The following is a 19,543-nucleotide window of genomic DNA, read 5'->3' as shown; positions in this document are numbered from 1 at the left end:
GGCTGCTCTTGCTTATTGTTCTAACAGATCAGGTTTAACTTTTTCTGCAGTACAATTTTACTGACTTGTCATGTATGTGTTTTATAGGTTTTGGTCAGAGCTGAGTAAAGTTTCTTGGGCTAATTTCAATCTATGGGGCTGAACCTAAGGTTTGTGGTATGGGGATCCTGTACTCGGAATTTATGTGCATAAATCACAATTTTGTACACAAATCCAGTTTTCTGTATATATAAAGCATATTTTATACATAAAGGGGGTAATTTTCAAAGGAGTTATGAGAATAAATGTAACTACTATTGTAGCAATTTTCAAAAGCCATTTACTCATGTAAAGTGCACTTATGCGAATAAATCCTATGGACGATTCAATGGCATATATTGTAGCAATTTTCAAAAGCCCACTTACTCGAGTAAAGTGCATTTACATGCGTAAAACCCAGATTTACGCATGTAAATGCTTTTTAAAATCCGCCCCAAAGAAAACATGCTTTATTTGCATTAATTGTATTTTACACGTGCTAAACTTGTCTTCTGTAAAAATGTTTGTGTTAATGTATAGAGAGTTTAAAAATGCATACTAACAAACAATTGGCTTACTGCATCATGAGTTAAATTAGATTCGTTTAGTTTCATCAATCACTTTTCTAGTAGATAAAATAGCAATGTACACATTACTATAATTTTTTAATTTTTATGTGAACACAAAATTAACAAGTGACATATGGGATAGCTACTCATGGGCATATCAGTATGAATAATAAACTGGGTGTTATGCTCAGGCTTGTGAAGCCTTGGGCCGACGGGAGGATGGTATTCACAGCTGTCTGACTATCTCGAAGACCACCACATCCTCCATCCTGCCCAATTCGGCTTCCATAAGTCCCGCTCTCCTGGCGCGCGCACAGGCCACTCTCCTGGGCGCGCGATTCGGTAAATAAATTTATTTAAATTAGGTCCAGCGGTAAAAAGAGGCGCTAGGGACACTAGCGCACCCCTGGCACCTCTTTTCGGACAGGAGCGGCGGCTGTCAGTGGGTTTGACAGCCGACGCTCAATTGTGACTGCTTCGGTTCTCGAGCCCGCTGACAGCCATGGGTTCAGAAACCGGTCGCTGGCAAAACTGAGCATCCGGTTTTCAACCCGCGAGCCACGGGCCTATTTCAAAATTTTTTTTAACTTTTTTTTTTTTTTTAATTCTTTATTTATTCAAATTTTTCATTATATAATAGAAATAAATCCAATCCATAACATACACTGTTATACACATCATTTCAACAGATAAGGAAAATTTACTTTGCATATCCTTACAAAGTATACTAGGATTGATTTTTATATAATTCTCAATAAGAGCATTAAAGAAACACTTATAGGTGAGGCAAGTGCAAACTATAGAGAGAATTTAAAGAAAAAACCTTATTATTAATATTAATCAGGGCAATTACATAGCATTTCTCCAGGTACTGTTTTTAGTTAACCCTTATACATTGGTCGGAATTGGGGAAGAAGTAGTTGGAACCCTTGCCTCTACAAATTTTTTAAGCTGATCGAACTGAAAGAAAACATAGACTTCGTTGCTTTTCTTTAACATACATTTACATGGATATCGTAATGTGTAGGAAAACCCCAAATCAATAACTTTTTGCCTTAAAGAAAGAAATTGCTTTCTCCTTATTTGAGTAGCCTGAGCTACATCTGGAAATAGTTTCACAGGTTGACTATAAAAGTTAACAGGGAACTTCCTAAAATAAGATTTCATGACTGAATTAACATCTTGTTTATAGATAAAGGATACTAAAAGAGTACCCCTCTCTATAATATCCAAACTTGAGCTCTCAAGAAAACTAGTCAGGTTAGCGGGAATATTCAACTGATTAGTTTCTACAGCCGAGGTTCTCTTGTTAATAAAGTAACATGAATTTACAGACGGTAATTGATCAGGTGAAAAAGAGAGAACCTCGTTTAGAAACTTTTTCAAAGTGGTAAAAGGGATTTCTCCCGCTATCTTTGGGAAATTTAAGATCCTGATATTTAAGTATTTTGCGCTATTTTCTATTGCTTCCAGTCTCCTTGTACAAGATATCTGTTCTCTTATTATAGTCCCATTTAATTCCTGCATAGTTTTGATCTTATCTTCAGTCACTCCAATTCTAGTGGACATCTGTGCAATCTGTTCTTTGACTTCTTGTGCTTTCTCTTGGGTATTCTGTGCAACGAAGTCCATTTTTTTCTCAAGCCTGTCCATAGAGGTTCCAAGTCCCACCATAACCTCCCAAAGACTTTCCAAGGTAATGGTCTGCGGTCGTAAAAAACTGACCGCGGACTCACCTCCAGAGGCTGTTGTAGTCTGGGCTCGATCCTCCGGAGACTGCCTCTCCTTCTCCAGCCCTCCGGCCATCTGACACCTAGATTTTCCCCCTCTCACGCCGAACTCCGCTTCTTCCACGGCGTTTTGGGATGTTTCCGCGAGTTCTCCAGCCGGAGCTTCTCCCCCCTCCTGCCGTGGCGCTTCCACCGCGTCATCAGCCGGCGCCGGGGTTGATGTTAATTCAGCTTCGGCTTCGCGCTGCGCTGGAGGTTGACGCTGTTCGGGGCTCAAGGACACCTCCTCCAAGAGAGCCCCGTGTTCTCCCTCACACTGACTCTCAACGGCTTCCTCGGTTCCTTGCACGACTGAAGCGGACAGGAAGCGGTCTATCTCCAGCTGGGTCATGGGTGGCAAGGACTCAACCGGGTAAATCCTCACCTTATGCTTGGCAGGCATATTAATTTTAGAAGAAAAAAGTTTTTTTTAACTTTTTTAAACTTCTCGGGACCTCAGACTTAATATCGCCATGATATTAAGTCGGTGGGTGCACAGAGAAATTAGCGCCTACCTTTGGCTGCACATTTTACTTACTGAATCGCGCGGGAATACCTAATAGGGCCATCAACATGCATTTTCACGTTGCGGGCGCTATTAGGTTTGGGCGTGCGTTTTGGACGTGCTATTACCCATTACTGAATAAGCGGTAAAGCTAGCGTGTCCAAAACGCGCGTCCAAATGCCAGCTAACAGTGCGCTCCATCGCAGCGCACTGTACTGTATCGGCCTGATAATGTATATATCCTACATAATGTAAAAGTATTTCACATAATGTATAAGAGTTCCTCAATTTTTCTTCCATTTGTATGAAGCTGAGCGCAGTGCCTTCCCCGGAAAGCACTGTTTACCACGTTATATTGTAACCCTTCGGTGGCTCCCTTTCAGTCATTGGTTCTTTTCTTCCCTGCCTACTTTTCCATCCTTTCCTCGTCTTTCCCCCTGGTTTTATGTATTTTCCTCCTTTCTGTTACATTGTAAACCAACATGACGTTCCCATGAATGTCGGTATATTAAACGCCAATAAATAAATAAATAGATATCAGGTGGCATGCAAGAGAGTGATCCGAATCCGTAGCAAAAGAGCAATACCAGGTAATCAGGCCAAGATGAATATGACACCAGGAAATGGGCAAGCCAGGGTGGACTAGACAAGACAAGGGAGACCAGTGGAGCATGAACAAGACAAGGGCACAGATGGGATGAGGACCAGGACAGTGAAAACGCATGACACAACTAGCCTAGGGCAAGGGCAGCGAGACAGGCAGGGTAATTGGGAGGTATAGAGAGCTACAAGCACTGGGGGCAAGGTAGTGGATCTGTTGCCGAGGCACTGGTTGCGAGTGCAGCTGGGGGTTTAAATCTCCAGCCGGTGCTGACACCATCTCCCGGTGCCTCAGCTGCTTTCCCACTGCGGACCCTTTATCTTCTGGCATTCGCTGTGCACAAACACGAGCCTAAGGGCCCAGTGGGGGAGACAGATGGGTACTGAGCCGTCAGCTCCTGAGAGCGAGAGCAGCTGGTCGTGGGGCCTTCCTGCGGGCAGCCAGACGTTACGGAAACCTCTCCTCAAGCCTCTAGGCTTGGAGATTAGAAGCAGGTTCCCATGACTTCTGGGCCGAAGCCTTTCCAAGAAATAAGGTATTGCATCTTGTTCTGAAATCTTCTGGAGTCTGGGATCTCCTGGATCTTGCATATCCCCTCAGAAATTACCTCCTCGGGTTCAGGAGGAGGCCATTAGGGTCATGACAGGACGATTGGCTTGAGAAGAGAGACGTGGAACACAACTGTACATCTTGAGCACGGGTGGAAGTTTCAATTGAAATCCGCTGGACCCACCTGGGTGCAAATTTAGCTGAAGGCAAATTTAGATCCGGGTGTTTGTTTAGCCACACCAGTTCCCCGGGCATGAACTGAAGGAGCCAGTCGCCGTTTCCTAGTTTGTTTCTTGAACTGACTGGCCACTGCAGTACGAGATCTTGGCTTATGGTGTTGGCTTGCAGTTTTTCTGCTTTCCAAGCCCTGCTGGAGTTACCTACCTGGAGAGCGAGAGCTCTCTCAGAGATCAGCCCTCTCCTCTACTTTGCTGTCTATATGTGATCTCCTCTGAGTCCATCAATTAGTGTTGCAATCTGTGCGGCTTTCCTGGCATTTATATCTTGTCCTGCTCATTCTATGTGTGAAGTCAGCCCACCCCATCACCGGACGAGCAACTTGGCTTAACAATTGACTTTACATGGGTAACTCCCTGAGCACAAGACTGCAACAGAGCTTGCTTATATTGGTGGGGTTTCATGATACTTATTTTATATGTTCACATATAAAATCCTGGTTCAGTTAGCATTTTTTCCTACAGATACAGAAGGGGAGAAAAGCCTCAGCGATCATGTCCTAAATCTCATTTATTATAAAAAAAAAGGTATAGATCAGTGCATCCTATTTTTTTTTATGGCCTAAAAAGAATCCTCAAGTAGTGACCCAAGGCATTGACTGGTATCATTTGACTATCTCTGTGTAGCATATTGCATTTCTGCTGCCGCGAGGATCAGCAAGAATAATCATGTGGGATTCTTATCTCTGAAAATGCTTTTGGAAAGAAAACTGCTTTTTGTTATTCTTTTTTGGATGAGAAGAATGGCAACCGGGGTGAATGGAGAATTAGTCTAAACAGCTCCTTATTTGTTAGTCTGGGCCAGATCTCAAAGATTTAAAAAAAAAAAAAAAAAAAAAAAAAGGTATATATGTGAACACACACATACCAATTTTATACAAAATTACATATTATTACAATTTATTCTTCCACAAAAACTATGATCTAAGTGGGTATCTGAAGCAAGGGAAGATAAAATGCATTAAAGGAAAAATGATTTTGCGTTTCCAGAACTAGGGTCTCCAATTTTTGGAACTCCGCAATAGTTACTTTACTGTTCTTTCAGTATCTCTTTTTCACCTCATACGATCGCATCATGTTTGACTCTGCAGAACAAAGTATCAGATGTAACAAACGTCCCCCTCTGCAGCATCCAAGCCCTTGCCAGCCAGGGAGTGGAAAGATCTGACACCCAAATCACACCCCCCCCCCCCCCCCCCCCCCCCGAGTCCCTCTGCCCGACAGTGTGCAGGCACTGGCTGCTTCACCAAGCTCCACGAGAGACAGCCCTGAAACGTCAGCTATTACATCTGAGCTATGTTAATAGGATACAAGTAATAATTTGTGAGGTTACATCTGCTGACCACTAACCGAGTTGGGAGTTCGCTGCCAGATGATTGTCTGCCCTCAATTGTTTTTATTTCCAGTACAATAAAAAAAAAATGAAATTAGATATTATGATAAAGAAGCCATGTTTACAGGCAAGCTGTTTTAGGGTATTGCTACATGAGGTACTGCAGCCTGATGCTAATCCCTTTCTGTATCATCTGCAATATGAAGAGTGAATCCTGCTGACGTGCGTGTTTTGTTAGAAAATGTGTTGTGCTAAACATAAAGCTAATATAAGAAAGTAAAGTAACAGTGACGGCCATCATACTATCGGCGAGACTTCACAAAACCACTGTTTGGGAGGGGTCTATGCACTAACCTGTATTAGCTGTAACGCGTTGCACGGAAGCCCATGAAATGTGTATTAGAGGTGTTAATGCTGCAATATTAAATGTTAAATCCAGCAGTATAAAATTAATGTCAACACACAAAGTAATGAGTTAAGCAGATTCAAATGTCCTTGCTAGACAATAATCTTGTGTGTGCTACCCTTGTTAAAGCCGGCATTGATTAGCATGGTCGTATTAATGCCGGTATTTTCAATTTACCTCCAGAGATGTATAGCTAACAATTTACTGTAATTTCTGTGCATGTTAAATGTCCCAGCACGAGCTTGACTGTTAATGAACATGTGAATTAATATGAACTTGTTAACATCAAACATATAGTCACAATTCTAAAGACACCCAGCCTTTATAAAAGGTCACACAGGGAATTCACTTTTCTTTGGGAAAACTGTGTTTTCGGAGTTATACTGGCTAATGCAACACAGGAGACAGATGGCAAGCAGACAGTATCTGAAGAGAGGAGACAGTGCTGAGGGTGTGTTGTGGGGGGGGGGGGGGGGGGGGGGGGGGAAGAGGCCATTCTAATCTCAAGGTCACAGATGATCACGCAGGCGGTGGCATGCATAGATATACTATAGCCACAATGCACAGTGAGTGTTAAAAAGCTATTAGCTGTGAACACAATGGCCATGATGACTTTATGTGAGAATCTTAAAGATGACATTGATCCTTTGACAGGCAGGTCTTATTCCATATCAAGTTATTTTCTAGCTTAGAGGTGTTTTGAAACCATTTTGGCTGAAGATGATGAAATGCAGCAATCCACCTTCAGACTTTTTAACCAGATAATGAAAAGATGGGTTAGGATTTAAATGTCCTAACAATGGGACACTATGGCAGGATCTCTCGAGATCTCTCTCTCAAAATGAGGCCCTTAAATACACTCACTGCTAATTGTGGGCTAGGGTTGTGAATTTGTTTGAAACAAATGGGTAAAATATAATGAATGGGTCCTTTTCCATTTCATATGTATGTCAACAAAATAAAATGTTATTTTTCCCCATTCATTTCTATGGCCCCATTGAAGTACATGACTCTAACTGGTACAAGTAACTATAGCAACCAGCCCATCCCTGTATGAGCTCACAGGGCATGTTGGTAAGGAAATCACCCACATGACAAATCATAGTCAAGCATTTTGCATCAAGTGACACTGACCCACTCCCACTAGGAGGTCTGATGATATACGAGAATCACTAGACTTACTCTATAGCTTCGGTCAGAGAAGGATATGTTAGCAGAAAGCTCTCACAGAATTTTAAAAAAACAGCTTAAGCTTTTGGGAATTTTGACACTGCTGGTCTACTTCAAAATTTTTGTGCTGCAGTGGTCTTACTCACTGTGCAAGTTAACAGAAAAAGACAGAGTAGCACTTGCTACTGATTTTCCTCTTCACTGGGAGAGGATCTGGGTGGCAGACAGTATGGAGAGTTGCAACAGTGCTAGTGATTTTTTTTTTACTACCAGTGAGATGAACATTCAGCAGTAGGGATGTGCAATCGTTTTTCCCAAATTAGGCAATATCAAAAGAAATTGCCTAATTTGGAATGGTTCGGGAGAACCGAAAAGAGATTGAATTTTTTTTTTAAATTTCGGAAAAAATTAATTTGAGTTAGCGCACGCTAACCTGAAAATTGGGGCCACCAAAACCCCCCCCCCCCCCAAAAAAAACCCCAAACCACAGGAAAAATGAAATTCCCATGGGGGGGGGGGGGGAATGAAGCCTGACACTAAATTTTTACCTGAAGCTCATCTCTATTCAGCAGTGCACAGAAACTGAAACTACCATTCTTTTTGGTTGGTATTTGTTTTGTGTGTAGAGTCTGTCAGTATAAGTGCAAGACACTGTATGTAGCACAGCACATACACACTGTACTTGCTATGTATACATGTATGAGAGAGTTCTCCACTCACTGAATGGGGGTACAGTTATGGTACCAAAAAATACAAAATTCTTTGTAATATCTTAACCCCTGTTACACTCCTTATGGTTTTATAACAGAGGGAAACAATGGGAGATCCATCCAAGAATAGCATTAGAGGTAGCAGAAAAGCAATGCCCAAAACCAACAGTGTGCTCTTCTTTATTTTCTGCTGCTGAGACAGTAAAGACAGTATTTGATTTAACTAATTCAGAGGAAGAATCTTGTAGGGGATTCACTGAATCTGAAATTGATAAGATACTAGCCAAAGAAAATTTTAGTTAGTAGTGTCTTAGTTTCTACTTGGGGGTGATAGAGGAAACTGAAGATGGGGAGGAAGATCAGGCAGTGCCAATAGGGAGAGCGAGTGATTTCCCTGACATTGTTCCTCAGGGTCCACCTTTCCCCTCAACTAAAGTGCCAGCATCAGCCCCCAAGTATGCAGAGAAGGGCTCATGGAAGAAACCCCTGATCTGGAGGCACTGAGTGAAAGATATCAGTCGAGGGAAGAAAATGGGTTCTCACAAATGCTGGTATGCATCATCATCTGAGAAGCAGCATCTGCTAGCATTTGTATCAGGGGAAAGTGGAAATACTAGCTTGGGGACCACTTCTGCTAATCCAGGTAAAAGCCAAAGGAAAGAGAGTTGAAAAGAAAGAATGTTCCCCAAGATGATCCTATAGCCTTCCAGCAGTCAGGGTCATGCATCTGAAGTCACAACCTACCATGCAGGAAATAGGGTGTTGTTCTGTAGCTCTATGAGGCAAGAGACAGGAAGCATTAAAAATTGTAATGAGGAGCATTGTGAATATTATTGGCCTTGATGACTAGCCCCTGCAGTTAGTGGATAAAGTGAATTTTAAGCATCTGCTGCACATATCAGCCCCCAATTACAAAGTCCCCTTCAGGACTACATTTAGTAGGAAGGTCATCCCCAGCTTGTACAACTATTGCATAGTTGCATCGAGATATAGCTGGCTAAGGCAGAGGGGAGTAGCATGCATTTCACTAGTGATAGCTGGACCAATATCAATGCTGTGCATACTTACCTCTCCCTAATGTCACACTGGTAGGACCTAGCTAAGGCAGGGGTAGGCACCTGCTCTAGCGGGGAAAGAGTATCAAGGTACAGGTGAGGTTTTCTGCAAGCCTAGATTATGAATAGCCTCCATATCTTGGCCAATATTCTATTAGCCATGAGAGATGCTAGAGGATTGGCAGCTAGACCAGATAACCAGATTTCTTTGTGACAGACCATGGTTCAAATATGGTAACAGCAATAGAAGATGGGGGCTTTCAGGGTATCCATTGCTTTGCACACTGTGAAGGATGCCCTGGAGCTGGGATCCAAGGACCATGGGAATGTATTCTTCCAGCAGTTGATATAGACGTTTAGGAAAATAGCAGGGAATTTCCATCAAAGTATGAAAGCAGGGAAACTTCTCCATGAAAAGCAGGAAGATTTCAGTATGCTGCCTCACAAGCATCTAACTCAAGGTTTTGGAACTTGTTGGAATTCCTCTGATATGATGATGCTGCAGAGGTTAGTGGAGCAGCAGACACCCTTTCATGATCTGTCTCTGGAAATAGAGATAGTGTGAAAGTCCTCCTGGGACCTCATAAACTGGTAGTAATAAGGCAGCTGGGTACAAATCCTGAAGCCTTTCTTGGATGCCCCTACAGAGGATCTGCATTCCAGAAGCACCACCCTGGGTGGGGTCATCCCTATAGCAAATTATTCTGGAGAAAGCATTAGAGGGCTTCCATGATGAATAAAGAATAGAAACAAAGCTGAGCAGTTTATGCGCAAGAGAGACTGAAAACTGTCAAAAAAATAATATATACACATGTGCTACACTGTGATCCATGGGTGAAAGGGAGTCTCATGCTCCAATCCCTGCCTCACACATTCATAAAGGAGATGTTGGTCGCTTTTGTATGTCAAGAGGAGCACCAGAGGCAAAGGCTCAGTGGTGATGTAACACAGGAAAATGTGGCCACCTCAGAGTAATGCAAGCAGGAGCAACACCTTGTCAGCTAGCAGTTCCTCTCCCAAAGCCACATTGGCTGCAAAGAACCATCTTTCCTGGCACAGACATAGCTAAAGCAGCTGGCAAGAGAGACCCCTGGCCTACCTCAGTAAAAAAGACCCCAGCACAAATGCGTGTGACATGCTCTCTCTCACACAGTCTATCTACAACATGGTCAAAATGTGCTGGCATATTGGGCATCCAATTCTGAAGTCTGACCAGATCTAGCCAAGGTGACAAAGTAATATCTTTTCTGTCCACCAACCATTGTGTCCAATGAATGTGTCTTCTCAACGGCAAGAGACAATGTGAGCCCTCATCGCTCAAGGCTAGTGCTAGAGTTGATGAAAAAAGCCTTCTCTTTTTGAAAATCAATCTCCCATTGCTTGGGCTTTCAAAATTTCTATATGAGTGGCAAGAAGATTGAAAGCACTTAGAAGCTTTTGCAGCTGCTCTACCTACCTGCAATGCCCCTTGCTGCCACATGCCTACTTGCTATGCTCCAGATGAACCACCTCTCATGTTGTTATTGTGTGTTGATGCCACTCTTTGTGCATCAAAACACAACAACAACATGGGGTGCCTTGGGATTTTACCTGCCACTTTTTCAGCTTCATTACCGCTCATCAAGTCTTAAGATGTTGATATCACTCTTGATGCTACTTTGCCTCTTGTTGTGCCTTCAAGGGCTCATGTCACTGTTTTGAAGCATCGGGGTGTTCTTCTCATTCTAGATTTTGCTTTGCTTCTCTGATGGTGCCTTGGAGAACTCCTGCTGTTGCTGGTACCCTTTGCTCCTTTAGGGTATCTTGGGCTCTTCATGCCTCTTTTGGTGCTACATTAACATAGCCTTAATACATTGGCATGCCTTCACTCTTCTGTTGATATCTACCCATCAATTTCATAAGAAATGTCAAAAAAATTCCAATTTGGGGGCCAAAAATAGGCCGCATTGCTTCCCCCATTGACTATAATGGTAATCAAATGAGCAAAGAAAAACAAACAGAATCTTTTTATCATTTGAAACATGAAACAAATTGAGGTACCCTATGAAATGAATGAACAAACAGAAGCAAATGGTTTTCCTCTGCATGTCCCTATTTTGGATATGCCTGGGATGCCTTCTCATGAAAATGGAGGAAGATGCAGCATTCTTGATAGAACAGCTCACACAGATGTTCTCTACATTGCATTATCCAACATCTGGGACAGCATTTTACCATCATCTGCCCTAATTTTGTGGAGAAAGTTGCTTCTAGCATAAAACTCTCAGCAAGATAATAAATGAATGGAAATTAACAGAACTGCTACAATGATTTACAACTTTTGCTCATTTTCATTTGTTTTCATTCCATTCCTTCTCTGATCCCACCTTATTTCTCTCCCTCTCTGGACCTCCTTACTGTCTTTGTTGCCTGAAATTTTCTTCATGGGACAAGCGTGATCTCCAGTCACTGCTGCCGAATTTGCAGGGCAGAAGCAATAGGGAATTGCATCTGCTCCAGGAAGATTTCAACAATGAGGAGGGAAAGAGGCACTGGGAGAGGACCAGGATGATTGTTTTTAAAAAATGTACGGTAGTGGTAGAGTCCCAATATTTTGTTTTATCTTTTCTTTTTTTAAATTTCCTTTTTTTCATTTTAAATAAGTGCAAAGAAATTAAACAAAAAGAAAAAATGAAATGAAATATAACAAAATAAAATATCTGTGTATAACCCTAGGAGAAGCTTGCCAAAGAGGTGAAAGCTTCTAATAAAAGCTGTTTAAAATAAATTAAAAGCAAGAAATCTACAATGGAGTCAATTAGACCATTATAATGATTGGGGGACATAAAGGGATGCTCAGGGGTCAATTTTAAAAGACACGCATGGCGCATTCACGTGCGTGTGGTTCCCACTGCGTGCATATGGACGCGCCGATTTAATAACATGCGAATGTCAGCGCACGCATGTTATAAAATATGGTTCCCGCATGCACGTGCACTGGATTTTAAAATTCATGCATGCATGTGCGGACGGGTAGAGACTCACATGCACAGGGATGCAATCGGGCCTTTGCCAATTCCCTCCCAGTCCGCTCCAATTAAGAAGCAGACTGGGAGGGAAGTTTTCTTTACCCCTATCTACCCTTCCACCCTTTTCCCTTCTCTTCCCCGACCCCTAAACTAATCCTAAATAGCATTTTTTTTTGTTTTTGTTTTTTTTTTTTTAACTTACCTGCTCCTTCAGAGCAGAAGTAAGTTATGCGCACTGGCTGGCTGCTGGCACCCGCTTCCCAGGGACAGGGCCTAATGGCCGCTGTCCAGGGTGGACCCCGCCCTGCCCAGGCCACGTCCCTGACCCGCCCCTTTTAGCTGGCCCAGCACTTATGCAAGTATCGAGGGTTTCTTACGAGGCCGGGCCCTTTCAAAAATGTGCGTGGCATGAACAGGACATGGCCACACACATAACCCTCAGATTTTACGCAAGCAGGCCTTTTAAAATTCACCCAGATATGAATTCTTTGTTTCAGTCTTTACTAAGAAGGCTTTTGCGGAGATAATCCCCATACCTGTACCTGTCATTGTAGGTGATTCAGAGGAAATGAATCAAATTTGTTTGCGTCTGGAAGTGATGCTTAAACAAATTAAATAGTAGCAAATCACTTGGGCCTGATGGTATTCACCCCAGAGTTCTCAAGGAACTCAAATATGAAGTTTTAGACCTGCTATTGGTTATCTTTAAGCTATCATTCAAATCTGCCTTTGTACACGAGGACATAAGAGCAGAAAATGTAACATAACTTTTCAAAAAGGCTCTAGTGCTGGCCCAAGAAACCACAGACTAGTGCGTCTTGACATTGGTGCAGAATAAAATGGTAGAAACAAAATTATTGGCCATATGGATAAGCATTGCTTAATGGGGAAGTGCCAGCTTGGATTTAGCAAAGGGAAGTCATGCTTATTAACCTATTAGAATTATTTGAAAGCATGAATAAGAATGTGGTAACTGTGAGCTGATTGATCAGAAAATCTAAATATACTGTAAGGCATTTGATAAAGTTCCTTCTGAGATATTTCTCAGAAAACTAGAGATAGGAAGTGATGTCCTACTGTGGATTTGTATTTGGTTAAAAAAATACGAAATAAAGAGTAGTATTTAATGGTCTGTTTTCCCAATGGAGAAAGACAAATAGTGGAGTGCTCCAGGGACATATACCACACAAGTGCTGTGTAATTTATTCACTAATGATCTTGAAGAGGAAGCAGCAAGTGAAGTGCTCAGATATGCCGAGGACACAACAATATTCAAAGTAGTTAAAGCACAAGCAAACTGAGAAAATGCAGAAGGTATTTGCAAGATCGGGTAATCGGGCACTGAAATGGCAGATGACACTCAATGTGGGCAAAAGTGATGAACATAAGGAAAAATAATCCTAACTACAGGCATAAAATGTTCTCTGTACACCGACGCAATCTCTCTGATGAGCAGCGGTATATAAAAATCAATCAATAAAAAAAATCTATCAATAAAATGCTCTTTTCTGTATTAGCAGTAATCATCAAGGAAAATGATCTTGGAGTTATTGTGGACAATACATTGAACTGAAACGATCAGCCCAATCAGAAGTGACAGTACAAAAAAAGCAAATAGAAACAAATAAAGAATAAAACTGAATATCATAACGCCTCTGTGTAGATCTATGCTGCGACAATACCTTATGTGCAGTTCTGGTCACCCCCATCTCGGGAAAGATATAGGGGGAACTAGAAAAGGTAGTGATTAGAGCAACATTTGTCACCGCTCGCGGGGCCCATCCCGCAGGCATCCCCCTCTCACCTCCCGTGCTGCCTGCTCACCCTCCCTTCTCTTCCCCACCCATCCTCTGCCCAGTACCAGAATCCCACCTCCCACCCAGTGCCCTCTCCTTCCCTCCCAACCTCTGCCCTGGATCAATCTCCTTTCTGCCTCTCCCTTCACCCCAGCAAGCTAAATCTCCAAAGACCTTATGTTTCTCCTCTGGCAGCTTTCTTCCTGCTTCAGTGCAGTGATCATCAAAAGGAGTTCCATGCGTAAAAGATGCAATTTTTAAAAGCCCCATTTGTGCATGTAAAACACAGTTGTATGAACGTAAATCATTTTGAAAATTACTTCTTCTGTTTCCTGCTCTGCCTGTGGCAGTAGTAGAGGCGGGCGGGCAGCTGCAGAGCAGCTCTGCCTCTTGCATTCACCTCCTGGTTTATAGTTTATTAAAATTTATATACCGCAACTTCATAAATTTTGTAGCGGTTTTCAGTTAAAATGCACCATAATCAAACAAAACACAAAAAGTAACAATTGGGATACCAACAAACTAACTATAAATCAAAATAGGCATTCTTAAATACGAATGTTTTCAAAGCCCTCTTAAAGGACTTGACACAAGGGTCTGACCTAATCTCGCCCAGGAGGCAGTTCCACAAATCAGGGCCTGCAACAGAGAAGGCCCCGTCACGCAGGATGTTAAAGCAGGAGAACGTGGCCGCTGGATCCGGGAGAAAGTTCTGAGCGGATCTCAAAGCACGTGGTGGCCTGTACATTTTTAAACCAAGCTCATGCAGCTGAGATGATCAGTATTGAGGAGTTTGGAAACGATAACTGCCAGCTATATATAAATAATTCTTCAAGAGCTGTTCATCTACACCGCTGTTTCTGCCCAACCAAGAAGCAACATCGGGATCCCATCAAACTGGCCGAACATCGCAATCTGAAGACTACAGAGGAAGGATGCCAGCAGGGGAGTGGATGTCGGTGCCGTGGCATCCCCACCCTTAGATAGGGTGCACCGTGCGGTTGCACAGGTCACATAATCCAAAAAGCCGGCCCTGGGTGTTGAATTAACTATTCATCTTATAAGAATCAAAGCTGAAGTTGACAAGACCTGAAATGACCTTCTAGTGGTGGCTGGGGAGCACATCACAATTTTAAGGAATTTTAGCCATGCTTAGGTTAGATATTGAGTGCAGTGTGGGAAAATGAGTGAGAGGTCAAATAAGACAAGATTGGGGGGGGGGGGGGGGGAATGGGGCAAATTTGGGATTGGGTTTCATATGAGAATTTATATACTCGTCTACTTAAAAATGGACTCTCAATTGGGCAGGCTGGAAGAGCCAATTTGTCCTTTATCTGCCATCATCTACTATAGTAACTCACTTCGATCTATATTTGGTAATAGAGAGAAACAATTCAATAAACTAAAACTACTGTGTTACAGTGCTGCTGTGTTACAAAATCCCGATCTGCTATTAGATCTCAATGGTCAAGACTTGGCCACTAACAATCACTTAAGAAGCAAGTTTCTGAAGGAGACCCCATCATCCTTCGGATCTCCAGGTCCAAATAAACGACAGACCGGGGATGCTCAATCTGAGACGGGTGCACCGGTCCTATCTCCATGGCGATACAGGTTGAAAACAGGAGGAGAGACTCCTCGTCAACAAGTTTAAGACAGGTATCTCTAGTTTCTTGCATAGAATCCTTATTTGCTCATTTGCAGGTTTGAAAGCTGTTTATGGAATTGGGCAAACGTGACTAGAAAAACCTGCTAGTGTAATCACAATTGCTGCAAACAGCAGATTTGCTTTGCAGAATGAGGAACTGTTGTTCACGCTGTTTTACTAATTTGAAGGGTCAGGTGCTGGAAAATACTGCACAGAATATTTTGCTCTTAAGAAAAAAAAAGCTTAAATCTTCAGAGCATTTTATTGTTGGCTTGATCCAGTAGACTTAAAAAAAAATTGGCTCCACTGTTGATAAAATAAGTTGCTATTTTGTCTCCCTTTAGACTTTGCCAAACTTTCTGCTGGAATGTCATCAAGCTAGTTATCCTTGTCCTGACGGATTTTCTTTTTTTTTGTATTATTCAGACTTAACCTAAATGTGATATTTGGCCTTTAAAAGTTGACACATTTGGTATAAAGCTGCTTTGCTCAGGGGCGTTTCCACTCACACGTGTTTGGGGGCTCCAAAATGCAGCCTCTGGGAAAAACGTTTCAGGGAAAAGGAGACGAAATTCCTCCCATCACTTCCACACCCTCAGGAAACTCGGAAGAAAACAAGAAAAAAAGCCACATCCCTCCTCCCCTCCAAGTACCATGAACACCACTTCTGACAAGTATCCCAGCATATCTAAAGCGAGTGGTTTTCACCTGTTTTACAGCTTCTACTGCAAACTTTTTCAGATCATGCACTGATAAACATCAGGATGTGATGTATTTACTAATGCAGATTTGAATTTGGGGTTCACCAGCATTAATAGAAGGGAAATAAATACATTTCAGAAATAGACCCGGTACATACCCTGATGAGGGCACACTTTTGAGGCCATTTGAAACAGCAGTTAAATGATTTTTTTTTCCCCTTACCTGCACACACCTTGCCATCATAGGTCAGGCACACCCAGTCGTGGCACTCGCACAGGGGGCCATAATAGGTGCCAGGCTCGGTCACTTCACAGATGCACCTGCCGCAGTCACATCTGCCCCTGCCATGGCAAAGCTTGCCTCCCGGGGCCCTGCACCGCCTCTCTGCTGCCGTCAGTGATAGCCTGCACAGGGATGAGGAGGACGACACTCCCAGGGATGCCCTGCAGGTGACACAACAAGCATATGGTCAACAGGGTTTCACGGTCCAATACCTGCTCTCGAGTGCTGCATGCTACTCAACCAATGGATGGCCACAGCAATATAAAATGACTGGTTTTAATTTAAAAAACGCATATTTTTCAAATTATCGCAGGCATTTATCTATTAGATACAATAAAACATATTACAAGTGCACTATTATGTGTGTGTGTGTGTTATTTGTCCTGCTAAATTTTACACTTAGATGGACAAATGCTGGGATTTGAAAATCCTGCTAGTCTGACTGCCCCTGACATATAGTCGGATAGGTTTTTAATTGTCTAGGTCCAAATAGTGTTATCCAGCTAAACTAGCTAGTTAATACTGACTTTCAGCATTATCCAACTAACGCAGCTGGATAACGTTAGGATGGGAGGAGAGCAGTCCTAAAGTAATCTAGCTAAAGGGATCCGGTTTACTTTAAAATAGCTGGGGGTATATTCAGTGGACCACCCGCCTTGCTGACTATTGCAGCTAAATTAGGAAGATAAGTTTACCTAGGCTAGCTTTACCAGTAGCTGAATAAATATATCATCACTGCGTAATGAAGTCCTCCTCAACTCACTTGTGGCAATAAAGCCCCAAGCAATGCTGTAACACCAGTGACTCGAGGACCTCCATTGTTTAATGGATATTTTTTTTCCTTCTCACCAAAAGTCTGTAAAGCTGTGAGCAAGCAGATAACTCTCACAGGAAACAGGTTGAAGACGTTTCCCTGTCCTTCTCTTTCCCTAACAGGCCTCTTCTCTTCATAACTAGCTGTGGTCCATCACAAGGAAACTGCAAACAGTGGCAAAGGAAGGACTTACCTTCGGGTTATTGATAAAGTCAGTGGAACTATTGCCTGAATCAGCAGAGCAGGCAACACCCAATTCATGATGGTCTCGGTAAAAGAGCTGCAAAACCCTGTGTCTGGGAGAGCAGGGGCAGCCGAAACTTCTCAAAATACCCCAGCAGAGCCCCGGGCTGGTGGGGCTCTGAGCTGGCCAGAACCGGCTGCAGCCTTTTTCCTGCAAGGAGTTGGGCAGCTCACACTCTGGGAGGAGCAGGGATGCCAAACCCTCAAGTTTACAGTCTGCTAAGTGAGGTAATTAGAAACAGTTGTACCTCCAGATGGTTTCACTTCCCCTAAAAGAAAGTGTCCCGCTCATAGATATATATCCCTTAACAAACTCATTCCTTAAATACCAGCGCAATAAATAATATATATATATATGTTTTTAAAAAGCAAAGTATTTTTGTGCAAATGTGAAAGGTTTCATAGATGCAATTAATAAGCGACTTGCTGAAATACGAATATTTTAGCTTGGAGAGAATTGTTTTCAGTAAGACTATTAATTCTATTTATTTATATACCGTCATTCTGTTATCAATCACAATGGTTCACAACAAAGAAATAAGTCATGGAATCAATAAAAATCATAAAAAATACTTTAAAATAAGTGATGACATCAAAACCTCAGAAAAATAAAACAATTCAAGACATTTCATATTTGAAAATAACTAAGAATGGTCTCGATCGTTAGTGAAGTGGTTCTCAACACCTTTCCTTGTGGACTGATATTCAGGGTGTGTGCAATGAATATGTAGGAAATATCTGGTACATGAACAGGTTAATATGTATATTTTGCTAGTTAAGAAAATCAGATCTAGTTGGAGTTACCTGCCCCTCCCCCACACACATGTGCTAGTGATTTGCCTTAAATAGCATAAGGATCAGAAAACATAAGAGCAAAGTGCTTAACCCATATAAGGTTGATATTTGGTGCCACTTAGCTGGCTAACTTCACATTTACCTGGCTAAGCAGTGTTGTTTGAATATTTGGCCGTGTTCAGCAGCTGCCACTGACAATGCCCTCTCTACTCAGCTTGATGAAGTCTCTACCTGGCTGCAATCAAGCTAGGTAGAGAGCAGATTGTACAAAGCAACTCTTCTTTGACCTTTCATCACTCCAAATGACAGAAAATCTTCACTGATGTTCGTACCTCTGACTGTGCAAGTCAAACCGGCCCCTAAAAGCTACCCCACCCCTCAAACTTCACCCCGAGTTCCTATTGCCCCCTCTTACAGTGATATAAATAGTACATGTATATGTGAGTCTCTCTCTTTCTCTCTCCACAGGTAACACAGTAGATTATTCAGCATGTGATGTGGTAAATGTATCGTGCATTGCAGAAAATACCTGTGTGGTATTCCGACACTATTCAGCTGAGATAGCCAGATAAACATATCTGGCTATCTTAGCTGGGATACTCAGTGCCATGGCTGTGCCAGTGCATGCATATACCCAGCTGTTTAAAAGTTAGCTGAATAAGTTTATCCAGCTAACTTTAAACCTGCTCAATAGTAGTTGTAGCTTAACCAGCTGGTTCAACTTTATAAGGCTGAATATCTGGCTCAGGGGCCGATGCAATACAGCGCGCTCAGCCGATCGCACTGTTAAACCCGCTGTCGGACACAGGTTAAATAGGCGCTAATCCACCCCCTAATGCAATAGGGGGAGTAGCGCCTATTTAACGCGCGTCTGACACCGAGTGAATGCAACAGCGCTCATCACATGCAAATGCACGTGAATGAGGCTATTACTCATTCACTCCAAATGCAAAAAAATAAATGTGCATCTCAGACGCCTGGAGCAGGCGTTAATAGCTGAGCGCATTGAAAGGAAAGTACAGAAAAGCAGAAAAAAACTGCTTTTCTGTACTTTTCTTAAAGTAAAAAAAAAAGAAAAAACCCCTCTGCCGGCCGCTCTGAAGACCATTGCCGATATGCTTGGCGTGGCTTTTCATAACTCAGCTGACTGCTGAGTTTCGGCATCGGTGTTCATAACCGGCAGACCGCTGGTAACCGCGGGGTCGCGTTAGCAAGGAGGCGCTAAGGTCGTGCTAATTTGTTTATTGCATGACGCACCCCCTTGCGGGCGCCATGTGTGCGCTAAGAAGGCGGGCGCTGAAAAGTTAGCGCCCACTTTCCGCAAATTTTATTGC

At 42.6% G+C, this 19,543-nt stretch overlaps 1 protein-coding gene across 2 annotated transcripts in view; it reads right to left on the bottom strand.

Annotated features, from left to right (window-relative positions):
* Positions 1-17,607, bottom strand: part of ITGBL1 (integrin subunit beta like 1) — a 330,496-nt gene extending 312,889 nt beyond the window's left edge. Inside the window, exons 1-2 of one of the 2 annotated variants that reach the window (XM_029604512.1) lie at positions 17,365-17,607; positions 16,298-16,518 (exon numbers count right to left, since the gene is read on the bottom strand). In XM_029604512.1, the coding sequence (XP_029460372.1) occupies positions 16,298-16,518; positions 17,365-17,432 (289 nt within the window). In that variant the 5' untranslated portion in view covers positions 17,433-17,607. The remainder of the gene's footprint in view (positions 1-16,297; positions 16,519-17,364) is intronic. The other variant, XM_029604511.1, reaches the window with a different exon arrangement.
* Positions 17,608-19,543: the final 1,936 nt, after the last annotated feature.

The sequence above is a fragment of the Rhinatrema bivittatum genome, chromosome 5, assembly GCF_901001135.1.
Source record: "Rhinatrema bivittatum chromosome 5, aRhiBiv1.1, whole genome shotgun sequence".
NCBI lineage: Eukaryota > Metazoa > Chordata > Amphibia > Gymnophiona > Rhinatrematidae > Rhinatrema > Rhinatrema bivittatum.
Note: the sequence above shows the minus strand (reverse complement) of the source record. Positions and strands in the feature narration are given on the sequence as shown.